Source organism: Myiozetetes cayanensis, unplaced genomic scaffold, assembly GCF_022539395.1.
Source record: "Myiozetetes cayanensis isolate MyiCay16 unplaced genomic scaffold, myiCay2020 scf10, whole genome shotgun sequence".
Classification (NCBI taxonomy): Eukaryota; Metazoa; Chordata; class Aves; order Passeriformes; family Tyrannidae; genus Myiozetetes; species Myiozetetes cayanensis.
This window is the reverse complement of record NW_026086605.1, coordinates 28,054,416-28,073,233: the sequence shown is the minus strand read 5'-3', so window position 1 is coordinate 28,073,233 and position 18,818 is coordinate 28,054,416. Positions and strand designations below refer to the sequence as shown.

Here is an 18,818-nt window from a genome sequence, read left to right as displayed (position 1 = left end):
AGAGAGCTGTGTAAAGCTGAGGTCAGGGGCTGAGGTCCATTTGGAGAAGATGCAGTTCACAAGGTTCCTGGAGCTGACAAAATGTGTTACCATAGTCAATGACCAGAATTCTGAACTGTTGTGTCAGCAGCTGCATTTGTAGTTGAAGCATTGTGGCTTTTTATTTCTGGCAGTGCCAGACTGTCATTGGAGTGTCGGGTCCAACAGGTTGATGAGATCACCTTGGGTATGCAGTGATCTGTCTTGGTAATGGAGCTGTAGTTGTATGTAGGTAAGGTTATCCTATAAAGCTTGCTATAAAAGAAGCAAAGCATGCCCAAGGCCCCTCACACACATTCATTTTCTGTCTGCTCAATAAAATCAATTAATTTGGGAAAAATTGCTTTTAGGAGGAAAAATAAACTAAAATCATGCAGTAGATAGTGGTTCATTAGTTTTCTGCTTCTGAGGAACATCTCTATATACTACTATAATATAAATAGTGATAATTATCCCCTTGAGGAAGAGATAATAGGTAATAAGGGAACCACTATATTGGGTTTAACCTCTCAAAATTGATGTAATGACAAGTAGATGTTGTCCTGAACCTTTGCAGAAATGTGAGTTAACTTTGATTTGTTTAATTTAAACAAATGCTGTTGTTTCACCCATACAATAGTAGATACAGCTAGTGTTGTATCTCTTAGTGTATTTATTGCTGCATGTATTCTGTATTATAATTCAGGGTGAGTTCTCCAACTGTTCTGTGTACAGAATAACTTATCCTGATAAGACCTTTTTTTTTCTTTTCCTGCACAGATCACCCCTGGCAGCAAGGCAGCACAGTCACAGATGAACCAGGGGGACCTTGTGGTGGCCATTGATGGAGTCAACACTGACAGCATGACCCACCTCGAGGCCCAGAACAAGATCAAATCAGCCAGCCACAACCTGAGCCTCACTCTTCAAAAGTATGTTGATATAAGTTAAAGTCTTTGCATTCCTAAGGGCATCCTATGAAATTCGTGACTAAGAGTTATAAGTGTTTTATCTCTGCCTGTTAGATTTATTTGAAGTGCTCATGACACAGATACGAGATGGAAAGCCAAAATCTGCTCTGATTCCTGTAGAAATTGGATGGATGTTATGTTGGAATTTAGCCTGCTGAATACCGGTGTCATGCCACATCCACTCGAGCTTCTGTTAAATAACATCAGCAGTAAAGTGTCTTTGGTTTATTCCCATATGGACAACACAGTTTTGTTTGGTTCATTTATGAACCACCATTCTAGAAACAACCAGTGAAATAAGTGTTATGGGTGCACGAGGGGAACCTGTCATTCACAGGAAGAATAGTCCCAGCAGGCTGAGAATTTGGGCTGATGTTCTGGCACCTGTGAGTTGGAAAGGGCCCACTTTGTATCTGGCAGAATAAGAAAGGTGTAGCCCAAGTGCAGGAAAGGGAGTCAGCAGAACATGGCAAGGGCAGGTTTTCTCATAGGGATGTGATGAAAGTTGTCCTGCCATTAAGAAAGCAGATAATAGGTCTTTTAACTTTTCCTGGTTAATGTTGCTTCCAAGGAAACTTGTTCTCAAGTCAGATAACCTTGTACAGAGAATTTCTGTAATAAAGGCATTAATATTTAAAGCTCCATAATTATAGAAGGCAAAGTAGCTGCTAATTTTATTGCATTATGGAGAAGATCATTTTTACATAGGGCAGGCAAAGACTGGTGCAGAAAGCATCTTGTGATGTGGAAGTGTAAGTTAGAATATGCCAAAAAATCTCATCCATGAATGTGCAGGAGGGCTAACCAGTATCAGAAACAGACTAATACCTAAGGGAATAAGATCTTTAGCTAAGGTTTCCGAGACAGAGCAGTATATTCTAAAGCAAAATGTATGCCTGAATTTCCCTCATGGCTTTAACTTCTAAGTTTGTCTTTAAGGCAGTGTTCCAGGTAGTGTATAAAATCAGTACAAAATGTAGAATGATGCTAACAAAACTGCAGCAAATATGTTAGCTTTTGTGAAAACATGGGGTAGACTTATATATTTCCTGGAAATGTAGAACTGTATTTTCTGAAAAAGAGTTTAAATTACAGCACTTGAGATTTTCAGTTGTTCCAGGTTTCAGATTTTCCTCAGTGTGGTCTGCCTGTTTCAGTGAATGCAGGGGAGGAAGGAGGATGCATGGAATGATTTCTGGTACCTCATATGATGTGCATGTGTGCCTCACGTGTGCTTAGGGAAGATTAATGAGAAACCAAGAAAGCCAAAACAAACCATGAGCCTAATCCTAAATGTGCTGAAATGGGCATTATATCAGAAGCCAGAAGAAAAGTCTTTCAGAGCTGTTGAGGGAAGATGGGGCACTATCTTAACATATGTAGTTGAATTCTCATTTCTATGGCCAACTCCAGCTTCTCTTTTCTCCACTCTGATGCTTGCTAGTGTTACTATGAATATATGCAAGATAACTTTTTTACTAAGATTTATTTTGTTCTGGATTATTTTTTATTTGAAAATAAGGGAAATCCTTTCTGATTATTATTTTAGAACTTCTGTCTGCTTTTCTGTTGGATCCTTGTGTTTTTACATTGAGAAAAATGTTTCTTATTGTCTTTTGGGTTGCTGCATACTTGGAATTATTTTATCTCGATAGTGGATCTGAAAAGTGATCCAGTGTCTGCCTCTATTGGCCTGGCATTTAAAACTGCAAACCAAAAGCTCTCCTTCCACACAGAAGTGCTTCCAAAAGTGTGACTAAAAAAAACCAAACCAACCCAAAAACTAGTGGAAGTAGCATTATTAATTGCTTTAATGCTCTATTTATTGTTTCTTCTATTTTCTTAAGCATTGCCCTGTCTCTTCATTCCAAAACAATAGTATAGAATTCAGATAATCAAGTTATATGGATAATGACCAACCAAAGAAAGCAGTAATGGAGTGCTCCACAGACTGAAATATGCTTGCCTAGATAATAGATGTAGATGAGCTAAAAATCCATTTTGAAAAGAAGAAAAATGGTGTAAAGTAAAACAAAATACTAGTAAGCACAAATAGGTCAGAAATGTGCTTTTTTAACAAGGGAGAACTTTCACAGGTCGTGGTTTTGCTCTGAACTTATACAATTCAGAATCTTCTCTTCAGCTGCTTTATGGTGTGAGCTCTTACTTCACCTTGGTGGCCCACTGAGCCTCACTAGAGTTATATGGGAAAAAGCAGTGACAAGAACTGAAAAATAATGTCTTTTTTTAACAATGTTTTTTTCTTAGATGATTAGGGGCCATTCAAAGAGTTGTGCTCAGAGGCATTAAGCTGGCTTTCGCTTTGCACAGTTCAGTATTTATACAAGCTAAAGCTTATCAGCATGTGATCTCAGCCAACTGATGTATGCATGGAACCCTGTTAAAGATCCACTGTCCCAAAGACTTGAACAAAAGGCATCTCCACAATATTCAGGAACTTAAAATAATCTTGAAAAATAATTTTTTTCCTGGACACAAATGGGTTAATTTACTTAGGGACAAGAAGATCATGTCAATTTAGTCACCTTCCCAAAATTCACAATGCAATATACCTTTTTCAGCCAAAAAAAAAAAAATTACAGATACTGTATTGGTGAGAAGAATAACAGTTAACGTGACAAATATGGCAGTAGTGACAAGGGATAGTAACTTTCAACCAAATAAGAACAAAACAGAAGAAAGGCAGAATCTCCTGGGACTTGGCTACCAGGAAAATGACTGTGCTGAGAGATCACTTTGACATTTTTAGACGTGGCTTGCAGGATGAAACCGGAGTGGAGTGTTCTACTACTGTGGAAAAACAACACAAGTCACCATAAAGAGCACAGAGATGGAAACGCTCACTTATCTTATTTGTATAAATATTTGCAAATGTTGGAAATCCGTTGAAATGGAAAAGGCATGTATGTACATTAGGAAATTGACTGTTGTGGTAGGAAAGCTTAAGCCCTAAATTGTGATGGTGTTGGACATTTACATGAAGTAGTCACGTGGCTCTACAGAATGTGCTTCAAGGTTATGGAAGGCCTTCCCAAGGCAATCTGTGGCTTGGTTTTGCTGTTGCAGCACTGGAAGTAGAAATGAACTTGTTTGCTTAATCCAGGGAAGAAAGAGTGGAACATGAAATCTAGACATAAATGCTCTGAGATAGAAAGCTTTTTATTTTTCTAATGGTTCTTGGCTCTCAAGAGCAATGGCCTTTCCTTTTATTGATCCTGGCCATGAAGGTTTCATGAGCATTGTTTGTAACCTGACAGCTCAGGCAGTGTTTGCTGCTACTCACTTTTATTATCACAATTCTGTTCCTAGTGGGGTTTTTTCAGGGTGGGGAACTGTTTATTTTTTTATTTGGCTGTCAAGAAAGTCTGTACATGGTGTCAGCACTTGTGCAGGACATCAAATTGCAAGACATCAAATGCAGAAGAAGGGAAGTGTTAAGAGTGCCCATTCATACTTGCCTGCCTAAACAAGAGCCTCTACTTCCCTGGCTGTACCAACTTAGTTTTAGTTCAAGTACCATCAGTCTGCACTGTTCAAGGTACACTAACATAGCTCTTCAATGAGTGCTAAGTGCTCAGTGCTGGCCTGCATGGAGTTCTCCATGTTTCACTCATGTAGATATCCCATTATGTCTTCAGGAATTTGTGGATGTTAAGTTTTTTCTGACAGCTTCCTTCCCTAAACTCCCTGTTAAATTTATTCTTATCACTTGACCCATGCTATGTTTTCACATGAAACCACAAAATTAGACTGGAAGTCTCACCAGCTATGCCAGAGGTTTGATCAGGCAGCCAGAACTTGTCAGTGGCTTGAGTGCAACACTGCATTCTCTGGTTGCCTATTTCTGCAGAGCCTGCAACGTGCCTCTCCATGCTGCTGTGGGGAAGTTAATGGATGAAGACAGGCAAGTGTCAATGTTTGGACCATGCCTGAAGAAAGAGACCTGTGTTCCAGTGGTGTGGGAATGTATGGCACCCTCCATACTAGCTCTGCTTCCTTCAGTTTAGAGGATAAAATACATCTGGGAGTGAATTCCTTTTTGCTGAAGAAAAGAGACCAAGAGTGAGGGGAGAAGGAATGGAATGTCTTTGGCACGGTGCACCCAGCAGAACTCCATGAGGCACAATAGTATCCAGGCAAACCAGACTGGTATTCTAAAACATTAGATTATATAGGCTCAGCTTGCTCCTTAGAAATGGGCATTGCTCCAGGTGTACTGAGTGGGGCACTGGTGCTAGTTCTTCTAGACCATGCTATGGAAGGCTGTGATCATGCTCTAGAATGGCCTGGATCATGGTGGAAAAAGACATTACCTTTCTTTTAGTCGTTTTGTGACCTTCTGGAATTTAGTTCTCAGTCATTTTTGAGTATCAGTTTCTAATCAGTTACTTGAGCTACACAGCTGCCCTCAGGCATTTTAATTCTGGGCCAGTCAAAGTTCATCTTTAACTGTCTGGCTGCCCCACAGATATTAGGCCACAAGCTTTTTATCCTGCAGTATTCAGTTCACAGGTGAAAAGCAAAACATTCAAAATTCATTTTTATTTCATAAAAATGGGTTTCTTTTTAAATGCACAGTAAATGCAATGCACCAGAGAGCAGTATTATTTGTCAACACGTTTCACTGGAGCATCCACAACATTCACTTGATCTGAAGTAATCTGATCAGCCTCCTTGGAAAGGACTCACCAAATGTACTGGCTTGGTTTTGGAAAGTGCTGTAACATGAGCGTGCCTCATTCTGCTGGCACAAACATTCCTGTGTCACTCTAAGACTCTGCTTTGGCGTCACTCTGTGCTGGAGAGGAGCAGGAGAGGTGGAAACCTTCCCTGCCTGGTGCACGTTGACAAAACCTCCCCCTCCCAGGGCATGCCAGTGATGCTGCCACTCGCTTCAAGACAGTCACAACCGAGTGTCTTTTGCTGGAAAATCATGAGCTAAATAATTCTTTTCTCTGCTGAAAGGGAAAGTGTCAGAGGCAAAGCCATGAGAGACCTACGGTAAATATTTAATAGCTTTCATTTTTTGTGAAGCACCAAAAGATGGCTGATCCTACAGTATTCATTTCAGGCCTACTATAAATAAAGCATGTGGTGACAGCAAACTGCAAGCAGAGGGAATTCAGTGGTTATTGTAAACTGCTGTCTTTTGTCTGAAGCTGTGAATAGTAACCAATTCTGTGCATGTTTTAGGTCTACTGATGGGCACATTTAAATCAGAACCAGATTGAGGCTGCATTTATGCTCAGAAGAATTAGAAGAGGGTATCTCTCCCAGTCTGAGAGTTAATTGGAACTATATAAACAATAGTTTATATAAACAATAGTTGGAACTATATATAAAAAAGCATGGTCTGAACTAGTTATAACTGGACTATTCAAAATTTTAAGCAGATTAGTACAAAAAAAGAGAGGAACACTAATGGTGGATGTGACATGTGACAGCAGTTAGTTTGCTTAGACATGAGACTCTAGAACTTCCGAGAGTCATCTGCCTTCAACAGCCAAGGTTTCCTCCTTCCTTCTGGGGATGCTGTATGCTTAAAGCACTGAAAAAAAGGCATATCCTCCTAGTGAATTAAGGAGGCTACACTGTGTTACTGTGAGCTGAGAGGTGGTCCTCCCTCACTCCTGGTGAACTAGAGGTGGGTCCCGTTGAGTGCCCAGTTGTCTCTGTGTGCAGGTAGGAGAGGACAGCAGGATTCGTTTACAAGTGTCAGGCTAACATTTGGTCAGGGCTGTGAGTTACTGCCTTTGAGCAGCAACATTTACTGCTGTTAAAATTAATGAGCAGCTTTTTCCATGGAAAGTGAAATAAAATATCAGTCGCTGCAATAAATACAAATATATTCCTTACATGAGCAGTTTAATTGAGTGGACTGCTATTTACACTCGCTGCATAAAGTGTCCTTGTTAGTTTTAGAAAAGAGCCTGGAAACTGTGGATATATGCCAAGGCTTTAAAGGGCAGTGAAGTTTTCATTGCAACAGGATTCTACTCAGGGATTAGAACTGTTCTCAGAGTGCACATCACTTTTTTACCCCAAAATACCAGTTTAGAAATGAGATTAAAATTCACTATTTTATTTCTCCGAGAAATATTCTCTGGATGACCTAAAGATAATCTCCACGGGAATTATTTCACATATTGTATTGCACTCACCATGGAAAGGTCGAGATGGGTACCAGGGGCACATCTCAGAGAAGTCAGTGGGCTGACACAGCTAAATACACACAGCACTTGTATTCTCTCAGACAAACATTTACTGGTTGCATTCTGCAATGAGGAAGCAGATACGTTAGCCAAAATGTCACAGTGTATTAAGTCTGGGACCTTTTCTTATCGATTAACGTTGATTAGCTTAAGCATGGTCATGGAAAGATGTGAATTACACACTTGAAGCTAATTGGAATGGATGATAAAGTATTTTTTAGAAGTGCAATGAGGAATCGTTCAATGAGGTAAAATACTAAGGCTTTGCTAGATCAGTTTTGTAACACCTTCTTTGCACATGTGGGGCAGTTGGTTTCTTCTGGATCCTTTTTACTGCAGTGTTTCTTGCCCACCAGCCACTGTAAAAGCTGTCTGGCCTTATTCTTTTTTCACGAAGTCCTAATCATTGGTGACTGACAGCGAGGGCAGAGATACACCCAGGTCCATTTTACCTGGCTTTTGGCCACCTCCTGGGCTCTGTGTTCTCCCTGGCTGGTGCTGCTGAGCACTGGGCACAGGCTGGCCCTGGGGTGTTACTGCATTACTGTAACTGACAGCTCCAAACACCAACACCAAACACCTCCAAAGGAAGCAAATTCTTTTGACAAGTCCTGGCTACCCTTCTCGACTCAGCAGTCTGAGGACATGGAGTTATGTTTTCAGTCAAAGTCTCTCAGGTATAGGCCTTAATGGAAAGCTCACTCAAGTGTTTGAGTGTGGAAACAGGGAAAGTGAAGGCCTGAATGAGGTAGACCGTAGTTAAGATCTAATTATCCATGTTTGCTTATTTTTCTCTGCCATATATGCCAGTTAGAAATGCTCTAAAAACCACGTGGCACATTGTAAGGTCCATATCCCAGCAAAGAGGAGTTTCAGGAAAATCAGCTAAATAAATTCATCTCATTAATAGCTTCAGTAAACTAACAAAAGTAATTCGTGGTCAGAATTTCCAAAGTATCCAGAGCTGGGCTTTTGCTTTTAAAAAATGTTGAGTGGTAAGGGGAAAAACAGAGTTTTTCTGTATAGTGTTAGAAATCTGTTTGGATTTGAACAACACTTGAACTCCTCTGACTGAACAGAAGGCAGTTACAAAATGGTATGTTATTATTTTGTGAATCATCATGTCTTTGAAATTCAGCTGCAACTTCTTGGATCTGGAGCTGGCTCTTTAGGGTAACGCTTTGCAACAATCCCCAGAGCTGCTCTGAAATCTGTACCTGAGTGGCTTTCACCTTTAAGGGAGCTGTTAAGAAGCCAAGAGTTGCAGGCCTGCAGGGGAACCTGATGGTACTGGAACAGGGTAGTCTAAGTCTCAGGTACACTATTTGTATGGGAGGTGAAAATAAACAGAGTAAATCACTACGGTTCACTTCAGGTATTTAAATATTTGATATTCAATTCTTCACAATTGTAATTTATTATGTTTATTGAAGAGAGCTGAATCACATCTCAGGGCCAGGGTATGGTAGGCTACATCCAAGCACTGGATCTTTATTCAGTGTCTCTTCTGTTCCTTATTAATAACAGCTAATTCTTTGCTTTACACTACTAGATCTTTTCATGATTCAAACATTTCTTCTGATCTTTTTCTAATTTGTATATTTACCTTCAATAGATTTTCTAATATCTCTCAGTAATTATAAATAATCACCTAACAATTAAATAATTAATAATAAATAATTATGCCAAACTGTAAGATTTCAAGGAAGACACTATATCTGAAGGTTATATACCATTAAGCTTTGATCCCTCTCTCATAAATTTGATTGCATTTCAGCCTCTTTTTTTTTTTTATTGTGAACTGACATTCTCTAGCTAGGCAATCCAAATTCTGCAGTTAACCAGTTTATTATTGAGGTGAGAGTAGTGGCTTCTTATTTATAATCAATACCTATTTATATATTTCTGAGTATTTCAAGTACTGTGGGTTTTCCTGCACTGGGCTGGAAGTACCCCTTCTATTCACCTTAATGTTTCTGCTGTTATTTTAAAGCAAGCTTTGTGAGGAACATTGATGCTTTTACCTGGTCTGTAACAGCTATAGAAAACATGCAAATAAAAAGTAGAAAGTAAAAATAGCTCATATCCTCCCTCCCAACAGAATTCCTTTCAGGCTAGTTAAAATGTATTTTACTTGTGAATCCCATGCTATTCAAACGGAGTTATTATGGATAACTAGAAAAGCTGTGCAAAAGTCCTGTAATGCAATCTGAAGTAAAATGTGAATTTGCTTTGGGTGAACATTAAAAGTTCAGGTAAGTAGCATTGTGATGGAAATCTAAGTAAGCAAAACTAGTAAAATACCTTATTTAAGCTTAAAATGTAGCACCTTAGTAGTGTGAGAGATTGGAATGTTGATATTCTGATGTCAACAAGGTTTCTGTGATCACTTTATAACTGAGTGATCTATTTGGTAACTCATCATTAAAGCAAGTTCACCTTCAAATTCTTATGATCTGCTTATTATTACTTAGAAACAAAGTTATGCTTTTTATATAAATTAATATATTTCTTCAACCGTGTGGATGGCAATACATACGAATTCAGTCCACGACAGCACAAGTTCTGTAACTGAATGAAATTTCCTTGGGATTATGTCATATTTCCTTATGGGTTATCTGGGTTTTTGGTAATGATAGAGAGAGGAAATTCTTGGAAATGGTTTAGAAATAGCACAGAGACATCAAGAAGGCGACAAAAGGAGAAATAATCTACCTGAATAAAGGTGTTCATGGAGTGGAGTGCTGTTCATGGAGTATGGAGCTTGCCGTGTGTGTTGGGTGAGTGCCAGGCATGTGTTCAGCAGCTTATTACTCTGGGGATAACTGTCACACACAGGGCAGAGCTGCAGAGACACTGCCAGAGCCTCCCAGTTTGCCCACAGTTGCTTCTGGGATGGAGGAATTTTAGGGTTGGTGCCAAGATAACTAAGAGGAAAGGGAGGCATCAACAGCCAGTTGCTCCATTCAGGAGGAACAGACTGGAGGGCAGAATGTGGGGCAGTTCAAGAAAGAAGGGGTTTTGCAGAGCAGGGGAGAGGGTAGGAGTTAGGAAGATGCAACTGGCACTGTGCAGATGCCACAGAAGTGGAAAGGGTCAAAGAGAGAGAAAGAGAGCCTTTGCAAAAATCTCAGCTTCAGAGACACTGGCTCCAGTTCCCTTTCTTTCCTTGCTGTCGCAAAAATCTCCAAGGCTTCTTCCCTTTTCCTTTGCCTCGCCGTCCCTTAGTGTTTGTGGTTGCCTCTGACTCAGATCCCTTGTAAGGGAAAATGGGTGTTACATACTTAGAAACAGCTTTTTGATTGGATAGCTGCTGCCTTTTAGGCTGATGCCATTTGTTCATGAAAAGTTCTTGTCCGTGTGTTGCTGTGGGTATGAACATTAGGTCTGGAAACTGTAATTGCCCACCTTGCCATCCGAGTGCAGGGAAATAATTAACGAATCAGCCCTCCAGCCAAATGCTAATATTTGCATTTGCCACTGATATACAGAGAGCAAAACTGCTGATGGTAATATTTTTCAGTTTTATTACAAGCACAGATGATGTCCTAAGAGAGGGAAAGTAGGTCTCGTCCCAGTCCCAAAGCAACCACACTTACATTTGAAGTCCTGTGAAATGTTCAGGGCTTTGTCTTTGTGATTCTCATTGGAGTCACTGAGACTGGTTGCTGATGTCCCAGCCAGGGCTTAGAGAATTAAACCATGGTATCATGAGACTCAAGATTTTCTGTGCAAGACTTATAAACAAGAAGAAGCTTCTGTTTGGCTGCTTAATTCACTGGTTAGCTGAAGATTTAACTGGCACATTGTTATCTCAGCTCATATTAGATGGACACCTCAAATTGATAACCACGAGTAATACCTAGCTGATCCTTTTCCATTCTCTTCCCCACACTCCCATCATCCCCACCAAATTGTCAGGAATATTAATCCATTAAAACAAATATATATCAGACACCCAATTCTACATGCTCTGTTGTTTTGCATTCTGCAAATTCACACTCCACTCCAGAAAGACTCCATTTCAGTTAGGTGATAGGTAAAGTATGTAAAAAGTGTTCTAGGCATTTCTAATCCTAATCTAATCTGGTTTGTTACCTTTCCATGCACTTGACTCTTTTAATTTTCTAGTGGTTGAAATATTAAGATACAGTTATTAAGATGCTCAACAAGATATAAAGAAGTGCTTGTGTCTCAAAATAAAAGCAAAAGCTTACTATAAGGAAGAAATGTTCATTTTAGCTGTCCTGAGAATTAGAAAGGGTAGGCACTGACTGGGTGAAGATAGAAGAAAAGCCCTATGAAAATGAAAAAGAACTATTATCTCTTAGATCATGTCACCTCTCTGCACGTACAATATTGTGCTTCTCTGAGGATGCCATTTAAACTGAGAGTGAATCACAGAACTCCTTTGCAGCCCTTCCTTAGGCAGGCAGCTCCTCAATGCAGTTGGCTCCTAATGAACCTTTGTTGTGAGTGCAGAAATAGCAGGGTTGAAGTCAAGTGCTCTTCAGTTAAAGATATATTTAGGTAGGTGGGAACAAGTAGAAATTTTGACAGCCATTTCAGCAGTGCTATCAAAATTGAACTGCTTTGCAAAACTGCATCCATCTTGGTTTCGAACCTCATTAAAAAAGAGAACCAGTATTGAGGGAGAGGAGAGGTGTATCTGAGGAAAGGACAAAAGTTTTAAAAAATATGGGAATGATGTGTTTGGTCATCATTAGAACTGTTCTGAGTTTTCATTTTTAAATGAGGTTTTTGTTTCCATTTTAATTTGGAAAATATAGAAGAAAATGTCTGAAAGTTGAAATCTAATTATTTGCTTAAGAAAAAGAATCTTGATGGGAAATTTCAACATCAAATCTAAAATTATCACAGTAATTTGTGAAATTTGGGCTTTCATCCCTCTCATAACCCTATTGAGCAGGAACACTCCTCAAGTGTTTGGAATAAAATAATTTTGCGATCAGTGGATTAAAGTGTAAACCTGGACATATATATGTTTACCACAGCACCATCATCACTTGAAAAGCAAACTTGTGTTGCTGCAGGGTTGGATTCATCCAGCAAAAGAGGGAGGGAAAAAGTATTCTGAACTTGCAGATGTTTTTCCCAGAGGAGTAATGACTCTTACGTAAATAATCACTTTATTTTGCAAGTGCATAGAGTTTCATTCCACAAATTGATTTCACCTCTCCTGCCCTTTTGTCTGGTGCAAGCTCCTGATAAATCTAGCAAGTCTTATTCTGTTTTTAAATATCAAAGCTATAAACATTCAGGGCAGAGTTATGTAGGAACCTCATTGTTTTCAAGTAACATCTTGAAATCTCTACATTGATATAAAATAAAAATCTTGGTTGAATAGCACTGTGAATGGCAGATGAAGTTTATCAGTAATATGGAAGGAATGCAGCTTTTTAACATCCTCTTCTGTGGTCAGGTAATGAGTGAGAAAAAAATAGATGAACAATAAGCATCAGAAGTGCTGGAACAGTCTGGTAAATAAATTCCCTTGCTGCAATACAACTATTTTCCAGTTATGCATCAAACATGCAGTGTGTTGTTTGCTACACCTCTGTACATGGCAAACCACATTTCCAGTGTTGTGCAACTCTGGCACTAAAATTCATGATCAGGGAGCACAGCAGAGGGACACTTAACGTGGAATGCCCAGGCCCACCCATTGTCACTCCACAGAAATAACTGGGTGTACTTGGAAATGACACCGTTGGAAAGAAGATCAGAATCTTCCCCTAAATCTTTGTCTGTTCCTAAATTGTCACTGTCAGTTTTCAGCAACTCTGTGTTATGAGCTGCAGTTGGGTTTTTTCCTCTTTTTTGCTGTCTTTAATGATATATGTGCATGTCACATGAGTGTGATTTATTGTTTGTCTTTGTAAGCTAAGATGGCTGGAGGAAGGGTATGGCACTTATTCCTGAGGGAAGATCAGTTAGTAACTTGCCTGAGGAAGGTTTGTTCGAGGCAGTTAGTGATTAGCTCTTGCTCCTAGAACTTGAAAGTATATCTTTCTCAGATAATTATGTCTTAGGGAGTATACTGTGATATATTTCAACTATGAGTATGAATACTAGTGCCTTTAACAATTTCCTAGCCTGTTGTTTCAGGAATACTTTGCCAGTGAATTTCACAGGTTAATCAAACATTGTTTAACAAAATGCCAGTTTTCACTGTCTGCTCAAACTGTTCCTTCTCACAGTATCTGGTTGTGAGATAGGCATCTATTACATTGGCTTTGTTTTCAGCTTTCAAAGTAGCAAGATTTCCATATGTGGAAATTTTCTAGTTCCTGTAAGGATTGCTGCTTTCTCCTAGGTGCTCTTTTTTTATTTGTTTACTCCTGTTTATGGAAAAATTTCATGTGTGGCAACAAAAGCTGAACTCAGAGCTCAGTGTGAAGCTCGGTGCTAATGCAGGGATTGCCGCTGTGGATGAGCTCACTTTTTGTCCAGCTCAGCTTTCCCTCTCTGATAGATGCCATTGCAAAGTGATTCAGAGGAAAGTGCAACACAGCCCTCAGGAAGGAAATAATGAACCTAACACAGAAGGTCTCTTCCTATCAGTCTTTCAAGTTGTGCCTTGAAAAATGAGAATATATACGTTTATTTGTTATACACAGTCTAAAGCTGCTCTTGGGGTTTTTGTTGTAACTATAACTATCTCATCCTTTCTGATATCCTGCTTATTCTCATAGTCTCAATGATGTTTTGTAACAATGAGTTTCACCTTGGGTTAATCAAGTGCTCCAGGAAAAGATGTTTGCCTTTATCTATTTTATATGTGTTGTCTTCAATTTCACTTAATGTCCACAAGTGTAGTTTTATTTTCCTTTTTCTAGTTTTCATTATTTTCTAAGCCTCTGTCTTCCATTATTCATCTCCTGTCTAAAGCAAACAGTTCCAAATGTGTCAGTCATCTCTACTTGATTTGTAAACTCTTAAGTATTTTTATTTCATTTTTGTCCCCGTCCTAATTTTGCAGTGTACTTTTTCAAGATTAGAATTTGAGGCATCACCCTGATCTGTAGGTTGGTAATGGGATATTACTTGTAAAATTCTGATTATTTTGACTATTTTTGCATTTTTCATTTAATTTTCTCTGGTGATCCCATGTGTACTGGGAAGATTTCAGTGGAATGTTCAGCACTATGCAGATTTGTACAACACCTCCCACAAATACATCTTCACTTACCTGAGCATCCTACAAGTGCTTCAGTTAGCATTTGTCACTGTGCTTTCTTGGTTGTTTACCAATGAAAGGGCAAACTGTGTCTTTTGGAAGCATTTTAGGGTGGTTTATTTTTGTTTTTTTAAATGATCAAGGAGGTGTCAAATACTTGACAGGAGAAAGGCAGGCATTTGGAGTAGCTAATTCAGTAGTGTTCTGCTCCTTGTGAAACGAAATTGTCTGAAATGAGGCCTCATGTTTCTTCCTGCAGAGAGGTTTAAATAATCGCAGTTGCTCTATACTTGAAACTATTAAATAATGATCTTTTGAGGGGCTGCTCTTGAGATGCCTCAGCACCAAAGTTCAGCCTCTGCATTTCAAAACACCACTAAGTCCCTTTTCCCAGAGTGCTGCCCAAACCTGAATTTATCCAGTTGTGGCTGATTCTCATCTATGAAAATGCAGTTTGCCACAAGGTATTGGAAAACAGATGATCTCCCAAGTCAGAGGCTGCTTCCGTAACTCATGGGTTTTCATCATTCACAGAAACTTTCTCAAACCATTTCTCACATATAAGACCTTTGTAAATGAGGATGTAGAGAACGCATGATGATTGATAGGAAAAGTCTAGGCTATGCTGAACTTTCACTCCTGATGAAGCACCATTTTGGCAAGAAATTAGAGCTGAAAAATAGGAGTCCAGATTGCTCATCTTTTATTCTGGTTTTTTTTGGTTTTTTTTGATCCCCAGATCTAAACGTCCAGTGCCAGTATCAACCACAGCTCCCAGAATTGACTCTCCCAGGGCTGTAATCCCCCACCAGAAGGTAAGTGACAAATTCCCAGCCAAAATGAACACCATTTTTATCTACTGCAGTGAAGGTGAATACCTACTACAGGAAATAGCTTTTGCCTGCCTCAAATAAGTAAAGGTTGAATGAATGCACAGGCAGCAAAATGCTGCAATGCAATTAGTGATCTGTATTTTCCTGATTTTTGATTAGCAGGACCAAAGCATCCAGCAGCCTCTGATGTGATTTTGTCTAACCCATTCTGAGCAGCTTGTTTTCATCTAGGCTGCAAGAGGCTACTAAAGCTTCTCAAAATATACATTTGCTTTTGTAGATTGTTGGGGGAAAACCGTAAGACTGTACCTCAGTCTATCCAAATCCTGAATACAACTGAAAAGACACTGACTTGGAAAGAGGACATGAGGCCTTTTGAAAGCTTGCATCATATTGCACTCTTGTCAGAGTATTCAAAAGAAATGAGAATAAAAAAATAAAGAGGATAAGTCAATGTAATGAATAACAGCAAGCGGCAGAGGAAACGGATGGCTTGGTTTCTGTTGTCAAAGCTCCTCATCTTTCATAAAAAAACATTCATTTTAGAACAAACAGCATTCCTTGACTGCACCTGGCAACTCATCTTCTGTATCTCTGGAGGCACTGAGGAGCCAGGATACCTGAAAGATGGTGGATGTGTCCTTAGGCTTAAGCACTGGGTAGGATGTTAGGATTGCTGACACCTTTCATTAGATAAATGGAGAGGAGGTGAAGTCTCCATTGCTGCAGCTCATCCCTTCTGTCAGTGCCAGTTTCATCCCTAGCATGCATTAAAAAATAAGAAGCACTGAAGATCTAAATACATGGGGAATTAGATGACGTTCTACTGGTTTTGGCAGTTCTGACATCCACAGATCAATTTTAAGTAATTTTTATAAACACTATGCCTTCCAAATTCAGAGCAGAAGGTAACATCATCCCTGAAACTGCCTCAAATAGGTTCAAACTAACAGAGAATGCACTTGGGGAGAATCATTTGATTCAATTTTATTTTGTGAAATTTTAAATGAACCTGACTGGCCATTTATTAGTTGAGACAAAAATGTTATTTCAGGCTGGATCTTGTAAACTTTTTGGCAGGGGAAGATGAAACTAAGGATTTATCTTGCTCAGAGTTGTTTCTGCTTATATCATGATTTTATAAAAGTTATCTTGGAGAAAGTTACTGGAAGAGTCACCAAACAGTGTTATGAAATTGCTATAACAGAAGCGATGGATCATTTTTTTTAGTTAGACTGGGGTTTGACTGCACCAGCAAAGTAATAGGGACAGGAAGGGGAGAGATTTCTTATTTCCCCTCAAGAATTACACAGTGCTGTTAGTTTTCAAGGCAGAGAGTGGATATGTCTCTTCAGAGTTATTCACGAACACGAGACTGACAGACACCTTTTGGGACTCTCTATGGCACCTGCACGGGTATGAAACATTTGTCTGCTGCCACCACAGTCACACAGAGCTTTTATAGGTTGGATTTTCATGACTCTGTGTTGGGTGCATTTATTCCTTGTCGAGAGTCAATTTGAAAATTACTGCCATAGGTATTCAAACCTGTTTATCACACAAAACGTTTTTCTCCCTTAACTATCTACCATATAAGAAAGTTAACTCTTTGCACTGTAGGCCTTTCTTAAAGGTCCTAAAAGAGCCTTTGGCATGAAAGCCATGAAGATATTTTATGTCTCCTCTCCTAACCCTTTAGAGAGAGATGAGGATCAAAGGACTCAACCCATTTTCAGGAGCTTGCTGTCTCAGATTTTGAGAATTCTGTGCATTGGTGCTTAGGAAAGGTTCATAGGAGCTGTTGTGAATGGGCTACAGGCAGTGCTGACAGCTGGAAAAGAGAATTACTGGAACCTTTCTGGAGGAAAAAGGTGACATCCAGGAGAAGGTATGGTGGGAAACATTCTATTCAGAAGTATCTTAGGTGTAGGGTCTTTGGCCCAGAGGGAAGAGGTAGCAGTAGAGTGCTGGAGTGGGGGACCCTTTGCAGATCAAGAGGAGGGACATTTATGTCACTGGTCTACACTAGACTGGTCTACACTGTAGATGATAGTAATTTTGAAGTGAAGAAGAATTCTTCTCTGGAGGTAATTTGGAAGGGAATGAAGGCATTGAACCATCAGAGAAGTCTCCAAATCCAGAATAAAAATTCTTTACTGATAAGCAATGGTATGGTGATGTTGCAGGAAGATATGGTACAGTAAAAATATTTTAAAAATCAAGGTTTCTTTGCTTGTCCCTTATTATTTCTAGTAACAGTATCACTGTAGAAATGAGGAATTCTGTGACACATAGGCAGAAGCTGTCACCTCCACATCACTGCTTGACAGTGTTTAGACTGATGGCTCACATGAAGTGAATTTGATTGTATTTAAAAAAAAACAGCAAAAAACTGCACTACAAGACAGTCGTGACAGTGTCGTCCTCAAACATCAAGAGAAGTTTTTCTCACCCTTCTCTGGTTAAGGTTAAAGCATGTCAATGTGAGCTAAACAACCTGCATGTGCAAGTTCAGTGTCTGGTTTAAACCTGAAATTCTCTTGTACGTAATGTTGATCTGATTGCAGCTTCCACTAATTTTCAAGCATGCATTTCTTCTTTGAGTACTGTGGTCTTGGGATGTTTGTGTTTTAGGGAAATAAGCATACATTCTGTCACAAAGGTCAACCATTCTTTCACATAGCTGATCAATGTTGTGGATGATATAGGTTCTGCAACCATAAATAAGGCACTAACTGAGCTGTAGGGCTATTATTGGAGATACATGTTTGATTTATTTGCAGTTTCACTATATCCTTATCTGACATTAATGTCAAACTGGAAACAATGCTCATTTAGTTTAGTCAGTCTTTCTTGATTAGTCAAAAGATTTAGTAGTCTTTTGCACAGATGTGGCCTAGTTAGAAGGACATAGTTAATGTTGAAAGCATTCAAATAACAATAAGAATAAACATGAATCCAAGGACTGAAGCTAAGCCATCATCAGTCAGTGAGCTCCTGCAGCTCTTCAAGGGTGACACAACACAGGTGAAGATTCAGCTCAGTGCCATTCAAAACATTCAAGCTGAAGCTTTAAGGCTAAGCACAGCTTTAACCTTTGTTCCTTTGCATGAAGGTATTGACAGCCTCTTCAATTTTAATAGCATGACTGTGTGCTGTGATGTTTATGAAACAGTGCTGAACACACTTATTTTGGAGTACCCAGTGAGGATCGTGTAACACTCATGATTTGTTTCTGCCAAATTTGGGAACCTATGTGGCTAAGAGAAAATAGAAGAAGAGATGATTGACTTTTTAAGTAAAGCATAGGATGGAAGAGCTGGCTCAGCCAAAAGCAGTTTGTTGGATGTCTGAGCAGAGTCATTTAGTGCCATGCTGCCTCCATTACCTTCTTTCTATAAAAACCTTAAAAGCAACAACTGCTTCTTGGACATGTTGGGTGGTCAGATTCATTATTATACTGTTAAAATCGTTCTCCCAGAAGTGCAAAAGGTGAGCTAGAACTGTCAGGTCATAGCAATAGATAATTAGAAAATGAGCTGTCAAAGGGAGAGGACCTGCA

The 18,818-nt window shown here is 39.3% G+C and overlaps 1 protein-coding gene across 11 annotated transcripts in view; it reads left to right on the top strand.

Moving 5' to 3' along the window:
* Window positions 1-18,818, top strand: part of LDB3 (LIM domain binding 3) — a 126,509-nt gene that overhangs the window by 40,583 nt on the left and 67,108 nt on the right. For all 11 annotated transcript variants that reach the window (XM_050305533.1, XM_050305537.1, XM_050305540.1 and 8 more), the window contains exons 3-4: window positions 799-950; window positions 15,163-15,238. In XM_050305533.1, the coding sequence (XP_050161490.1) occupies window positions 799-950; window positions 15,163-15,238 (228 nt within the window). The remainder of the gene's footprint in view (window positions 1-798; window positions 951-15,162; window positions 15,239-18,818) is intronic.